Here is a 7,541-nt window from a genome sequence, read left to right on the forward strand (position 1 = left end):
ATATTTGATTTTCTCTAATAAACGTATGAGTTTGCTGGTTAACCAATACAAATTTGAATGAGATGTGAACCGAAAAATATAACTTGCAGGTGAAAATCTAACTTGGTAGTTTTTTAGTCCTTAATATAAGACCTATTTAACTAATTTGATTAAATTAATAAAGTTAAGTAAGTTAGTTAATTATAAGCAATATGACATGTTTTTACTAAAACACCATAATCATCTTTCTTAATATCATTTCTTATTCACTTACTTGATTATGGTTGAGGAAGTATGTATAGGGGTAATTTAGAAAAAAATTGATTAAATATGACAAATAGGTCTTTTTAGGACCAAAATTAACTTAACAATTAGATCCTATATTAAAGACTATAGGAGTATTTTTTTTTGTGTAAAAATGAAAATTCTCTTTAATAATTATTTGTTGCCAGTCAAACTAAGCAACTCAAATTTAGACGGAGGCGGAGCAGAGAAGATTGCTCATGTGTATTAATGAATAGTAGAAGCTCAATTGACGTTCACGTCAATTGCCGCCAGTGTTGGGTTGGAGACCTTATATTGCAAAAGAATTAAACTTGGACAAATGCTAGGGTAAATTAGTATCTAATACTCTGTTTTTATTTCATTCAATATTAATTTTATTTATAGTACATCAAGCATCCTGATTTTATTTGTCTACACTCTAATCTTATTTATATATAGCGCATCCAGCATCTTAATAAACCATAAATAAAATTAGGATACTGGATATAATATGAAAATAATATCAAAAGGTGTTGAGTGTATCAGGAAAATAACATCAACGTATTAAATGCGTTATAAATAAAATTAGGATATTAGATATTATTGAGAAATAACATCATGGTATAAGACGTTACTTTGCCCGAAATACATATACTCAGAAGCGTAGGGGGGATGACGAAAGTTAACGTAAAAGAAGGGAAAAGATCAATAAAGAAAACCATCCAAGTATATAAAATTCAAGGTTGAGAATTTATTTATACCTTAGGAATACGAGTACACAGATAAGGTAGACATGCAGAGAATGCATGGCGTCTTATTACACAGTTCTTTATTAATAGGTAGGAATTATAAGAAAACAAGGCGCAACTAACTAATATAACTGCTTATTCATGGGCAGAAGACAATCTTGTAGTTGGTTCCTCCTGGACAACTATGATTCTTGGAATTGTCGGCAGGATAAAGGTAAGCATCCGGGCACTTATCAGCAGGACATTGAAGGGAAAGGCTACAGCCATTAGAGGTTGGGCTGAACTCCATGGGAATATTGAAACCATCAATCACTGAGATATCGTAAAAGTCCAAATTGTTGGGCTGGTTAAGGGAGAATTCTGCAAGTGTAGCTGGTGGTGCCCCAGAGAGTTGGCATTGGAGCACACCTCCACAATCGCCTGTGTCACAATGTCCATGACCCGACCCGTCGAAGTTGCAGCCAGTTCGACCCCATATCCGAGCGTTGGCGGTGCCGGGTGCCACCTGAAGGGACCACGTCTCACCGGGATTCAGCTGCTGGCCACCACCGGTAGGCAAGGAGGCCGGCCACACCGTGTAGGAGCATTTGTTGGTTATCTCAAACGTGGCTGCTTCACTAAAAGTGAAGCTAAGAGCCAGAAGGAGGGAGAAAACAAAAAGGCTTTTGAAGGGTGTCATTTTTTGGAGGTAACTAAGATTATGTAGTGATATTGCTTTTGTGATGGTGAGGGATAGCAATAATATTAATGGGTATTTATAGCGTTCTGCGAGCTGTGGTGCCTTTGAAATTTAAACGATGATGGCATGAAATAAACGGAAGAGGGGACTAGTCGGCTTTGAAAATTCTCAGTTCTAGTCATGTTACGGGTCCACATGAAAGACACTAGTTGGTCAGTTTGGTCGAGTGGATAAGTCATTTGTGCATAAAATCCCATGTCCAAATTGACTATATTGGGCTTGACTTGGAAAAAGATCGCGATTCGCGAACGCTCTTGGCTTGGATTTGAATAATCCACACTTTTTTCTAATTAAAAATAATAACTAATACTTTTTGCTGTGAAATATTATATTCTGTTTAGGATTAATTTTTGTACTTAATTAATCATAGATCTATTAATGTGTGTATGAGTTTTTTTTTTATTATGTGGGAAGGGTTCTGTTTATGTTTAATTAGCTTTCACAACATATCTAATTTTAACATTTGAACCAGTTTCATATAATTAATTTTCGTTGTTAAGTAATTAATAATGTAAAAAAAAATAAGGCCCCCTTAACAGACGGCGTAATCATCTCCGACAAGTTAATGCATAAGCCAACGTTGTCAAGCTCAAAACTATCTAGGGAAAATTATTATTAGACCCCACCCAAAGGAATTAAATACAAAAAAGTCTCTTAAAATTATGAAATTATTCTAAAATCCCAAGGGACCTTATTGTAATAAATTTTATTTGTTTAATTATCAAATTATTTTTTTTTAAAGTTTGTATTGACAACTGAAATAGCAGTGGTTGACAACTTAAGGTATAATGATTGACAACCAACGCGACAGGCATTGACAACTCATGCATTACATTTTGTGATGTGCTGAGAAAATGTGTTGTCAATACTTGTCACGATAGTTGTCAATCCTTATGCCTTAAGTTGCCAACGACTACTCTTTAAGTTGTCAATACAAACTTTAAAAAAATAATAAGAGTAATTTGGTAATTAAACAAATAAAATTTATTGCAAAAAAGTTTCTTGAGACTTTAGAATAATTTCATAATTTTAAAGGACCTTTTTGTATTTAATTCCCTTAGAAGGGACCTAATTGTAATTTTCCCAACTATCTATCCCCCGGCGGCTCTTTCTTTTTGTCCTTTTCAAAATATCAAAAATTAAAAATAAAAAAATAATATTAAGCACTTTTAGTGGCATCTAGAGAATGCCACATCGTTTTTTAAACTTCTTTGCACAACTATATATTTGGCCTACCAATGCTTTTCATTTACAATTATAGTATATTTGGATAGAAACCAAATCATGGTTTCAAAAGTGTTTTTACGATTTACGAAATAAATATGTGGAGAAATTTGCCTCATTTTGCGGAAAAAATGCTTCTCAGAAGCACTTTTCAAGGTTTCCAAACACCCTTTATATATTTTATTTAACCTAAGTTTTGATTAATATTTTATGCACAAGAAGACACTATAACTCAGATAACTTTGACCCAAAATCTATCATGAACTTGTCTTCTAGTCATGAACCTATCTGTAAAAGTCTACGGTAGACACAATCATCAATAAGATAAGAGGGACCCGCTAGATGTCTATCTTATATCACCATCTACTTTTATTTTATTAAAATAGTTTGTCGTATTATGTATTTCATTTTCTTGTAATGATTAAAGTAGTTGTAATTATTAAAAGTGATAGGCACAGAACGTGTCGTCTTTCTCCTGCCACGTGGCCTCTCTTTGTTACCATTTCAAGCCAAAAGGGCTAATAGTTTGATCCGATGCTCTACAGTAGTAGAAATAATAAGGGTAACATATTTCCCTTAAACAAGGATGAGACATCCTTGAGTAGATATTCTTTTTTTTTTTTGGTCAAAATAAAACTAACTTTCATTCAAAAAGCCGTTAGCCCATTCCCTGTTTACAACCAGTCTTATCAGCAAAAAAAAGGAGCAGAAAGAGGGGATGGGGGACAGCAGACCCAACCAAAAGAACTCATCTCCTTACAACCTAACTTGGCTAGCCAATCTGCTACCAAATTACAAGTCTTAGGAACAAAATTAATGCTGTCCTCTTTGCAAGTGTCAAACAAAATTCTTAACTCATTGATCAAACTATGTACTCGCCAATTTGGACAAGAAACCATTCCAGAAATAGCTTGAACTAACAGACAATTTGATTCCACTTGAACCCTTCAAACACCCTATCTTTGCACCGAAACACAACTGAGTGCAAAGCGTCAGTTTCACTTCTAAAAGCTGAGGTACCTTTCCCAGAACCACAAGACGGATCAACCACCTGTCCTTGAGAGTTGCGCAAAACATAGCCAAAGCCACTCTTTCCTGTATCAATCAAATAAGAACCATCAACATTATGTTTTAAAACGTTGAAGCAAGTAGAAGTCTAAGCACAAGGCTCAGGCTCACGAGAAACATGGTGGCAGATAGTTTTAAACCAATCATGAGCACACCAAACTTCATTAACAGCTACAGAAGGAGATTAGAGAGCCCAATCCAAGTCAGTAATCTTGTGCTCAAACACCTCAGTAGGATTAGAAAACCCAAGGCCAAACTTCATTGCTCAAACACTTTTGTAAATGCACGCTTTGTCAATCGTAATATTGCATTTGACGCGGGAAAATGGGTCAGTCTAGTTCTTGATGGGCTTGAGCTTAAACAGGTCGAGTCCAAAAGACTCTTTTTTTTTTGGTTGAAAGAATGCATTTTGCAAAGCTCGACCCTCACATGGGTGGGTTTAGGCCAGTAAGAGGGCTTTTAAGCCCCTTTACAAGATTTTAGAATTTTTTTTTTATAAACACTATAAAAATATATATGATTAATAATGAAATTTTTGTTTAACGACAAAATTAAATTAGAGACAATATTTGTTTCTTGTCAGTTGAGCTACAATAGACACGACTTTTAACGCAAAGCTCACTTCAACATTAGTTTAATTTATAATCATAAATTGATGTGCTCCTATAAATTCATTTGTCGATTTTAAATTTCTATCATATATTATATATTTCAATATATTGTATATATAATAGAATTATTTCTTTCTCATATTAATTTGTATAATAAAATTATTAATATTCTTACCATATTTGTTTAATTATTATTAAGAGTTAAGGGGAAAAAATACCCACAAACTTTTCTTAAAAGTGCGTCTAATACCATATATCCCCAGTACAAATCTACCAATACAAATTTAAAATAGGTGCAAAAATATTAACTCCCTTAAAACAACATTATGGCAGTTTATTTGGATGGTGGGGTCCACGTAATTTTTAGGAAAAACAAATACGGGAGTCCTTATAATTTTACTTGATTTTGAATTAGATCCTTACGGTTTATTTTCTTTTTATTGGATCTTTAGAGTTTTTTTACTTTAATTATTAGTCCTTTTGCTCACGTTCTGTTTGCTACTCCAAATGGCGTTTGTTTATGTTTGGAAAGGTAACTGCCACGTGGTCGAGCAAAATAGTTTAGTTTCTAATAATTCTCAAAACCATTTTTTTTCCGACGGCATGTGATGCTGCGCAAGCTCCTTGCCTTTGACAGTATTCCCAACTGGTTCTTGCAGGGGGAAACCAACCTTGACTAGTTTTCTCCACCTTTAACCAGTGTCATCACTATTGATTGTGCTTATGAAATGGTGTTTTGACCGTGCTTTTCTTTTCATCATTGTTGCAAAAGGGGACCAAGCTTCTCATGGGGAGAAAATTCACGAGAGATGACGCATACCTAAGAAAAATAGGAAATCCTCTTCTTGTCTACCGTTACGAGTTACACACAAGCCTCACAACTCTTCTTCGTTATTGTTTCCAAAGCGTCCAAAAGCAGGGCCAAACAGAGCAAAAGCTTCGCAGCAGCAGCATTTTGGACGACCACAGAGCCAAGCAGAGACGAAGATGGATTTATTGGCGAAAGCAAAGTCCACCTATAACAACACTAATAGGAACATGAATCTTTCAGTGGTCTTCTTCTCTGAGGACGATTCTGTCGTTGCCGACAAACCCAAGCATTTTTCTTCCCTCCAATCACTCGGATCCTCCTTCAAAAGAAGTTGGGGCTATCTTCTCTGTGCAAAATCTAGCATAGAGAACTATTAAAAGCAAGGAAGTTGCGGAGTATCAAGTATGCCATCGGAAAGAAAATCGGTTTCGAAGACTATTGAAAACTAAATTCTTCTGCTTCACCATGTGGCCGTCCCCTCTCCCACAAACAAATACCGTTTAGAATGGCAAACAGAATATGAGCAGAAGGACTAATAACTAAAGTGAAAAAATTCTAAGGATCTAATAAAAAGAAAATAAATTATAATGACCTAATTCAAAATTAAGTAAAAGTATAAGGACTCCCGTATATGTTTTCCCTAATGTTTATGAAAGTACTAGAATGGACTCAATCAAAATAAAAACAAAAAAAAGCCTCCCACCCTCTCCTTCCCCACCCTCTCCAATTCATCCGACTCTGGATACATAGGAACCCCACCCAGAAAGAAAATAAAGAGTGAAAGGGGTACAATCACCCTTCAAAACTCATAAATGGATTATCAATTGATATACCAAATATGAAGATAAACCATAGACACACAAAGAACCTGCAGAAAGTGAACTGCATCATTCTTTAAAGGGAAAGAAAAAGTGAATTACGAAGTTCAAAAGGAGAAATGAAGAGATGGAGATAACATAGGAGCCAACAAAACACCAACGTTTCTCCAGCCCATTTAGTGAATTCAGCCTCTACTTAAATCCTTCACCATTAATGATTCAACCTTTGACAATGAATACTTGAACCCAAACCAAAACAGTTCATTGATCGAGAGAAGGAGGAGAAGGAGAAGGCGGGAATTGTACCTCCAAAAAGAAGGAAGAGAAAGAGTTGGCTCATGGAGGTCACGGTTACGCTATTGGGATTTCATATCGTTGGGACGCAATAGCAGCAGTTAGGCTGTGTTCTTCGACCTTTGGCGAAAATTGCAGAGGTCATGGTTCTACCGTCTTGATCTCACTATCGCAGTTGACGTTCTACCGTCTCAGATCTCGCCATCGTTGTCGGCGTTCTGCCATCTCAGACCTAGCAATTGTTGTCAGTGTTCTGCCATCTCAGACCCTGCCGTCGTCATCAGCATTCTATCATCTTAGACCTCACCGTCGTTGTCGACGTTCTGCCGATCAGAGTGAGGCATAGTTGCTCTGTGATTAGAGATGTTGGAGAGCATAGGGCTCTTTTTTCTTTCTTTTTTTCCTTTTTTGGGGCCAATGAATCGAGAGGTTGGAGATCCGACGACATGTTTTTTTAGTTGGGGTATTGTTGTACTTTCATAAAAAATATTGTAGGCCCCACCATTAAAATAATCGGCTGTTGGCATGTTTTAGCCGTGATGATATTTTTGCACCTATTTTAAATTTGTATTGGTGGATTTATATAGAAGAAAAGTACATAGTGTTAGAGGTACTTTTGAAAAAAGTTGATGGATATTTTTACACTTTAACATCATTACTAATGAAACACAAAACAAGTTTTTTAAGAAATTATCTTTCTGTCTTAGCATGTATTTAATGATATATCAATTTATTTTATAATTAAAAATATGTGTAAATCATTATATTCTTAATTATGTTATTATATAAATTGTTATAGGATTATAATCTAAAATCATGAAATTTAAAATTAGTGATAGATTAATAACGAAATTGTGATAGAATAGACTTAGTAACATAATTAGTTATCAAAATTTTCGTGACAATTAAATCAGTGACAAAAATTAGTGATAAAATTTTTCTGTTGTTAATTCCATCACTAAAAAATTTATAATTAAAATTAGA

The 7,541-nt window shown here is 34.9% G+C and overlaps 1 protein-coding gene and 1 long non-coding RNA gene across 2 annotated transcripts; both read right to left on the minus strand.

Annotated features, from left to right (window-relative positions):
• Positions 1–974: 974 nt before the first annotated feature.
• On the minus strand, positions 975–1,699 carry LOC114755727 (thaumatin-like protein). The gene has a single exon (XM_028944591.1). The coding sequence runs from the start codon at positions 1,669–1,671 to the stop codon at positions 1,132–1,134; it is 540 nt and encodes a 179-aa protein (XP_028800424.1). The 5' UTR covers positions 1,672–1,699; the 3' UTR covers positions 975–1,131.
• Positions 1,700–5,186: 3,487 nt separating this feature from the next.
• On the minus strand, positions 5,187–6,644 carry LOC114755728 (uncharacterized). The gene is made up of 2 exons (XR_003741350.1): positions 6,570–6,644; positions 5,187–5,802 (listed from the first exon to the last, which is right to left on the minus strand). It is a non-coding gene; the product is annotated as an uncharacterized LOC114755728 (long non-coding RNA).
• Positions 6,645–7,541: the final 897 nt, after the last annotated feature.

The sequence above is a fragment of the Neltuma alba genome, unplaced genomic scaffold, assembly GCF_004799145.2.
Source record: "Neltuma alba isolate B1F8T4 unplaced genomic scaffold, ASM479914v2 tig00010324_pilon, whole genome shotgun sequence".
Lineage (NCBI taxonomy): Eukaryota > Viridiplantae > Streptophyta > Magnoliopsida > Fabales > Fabaceae > Neltuma > Neltuma alba.

Excerpts from the sequence above, each read along its gene's own strand:
- LOC114755727 (XM_028944591.1), bottom strand. The coding sequence starts at position 1,671 with ATGACACCCTTCAAAAGCCTTTTTGTTTTCTCCCTCCTTCTGGCTCTT.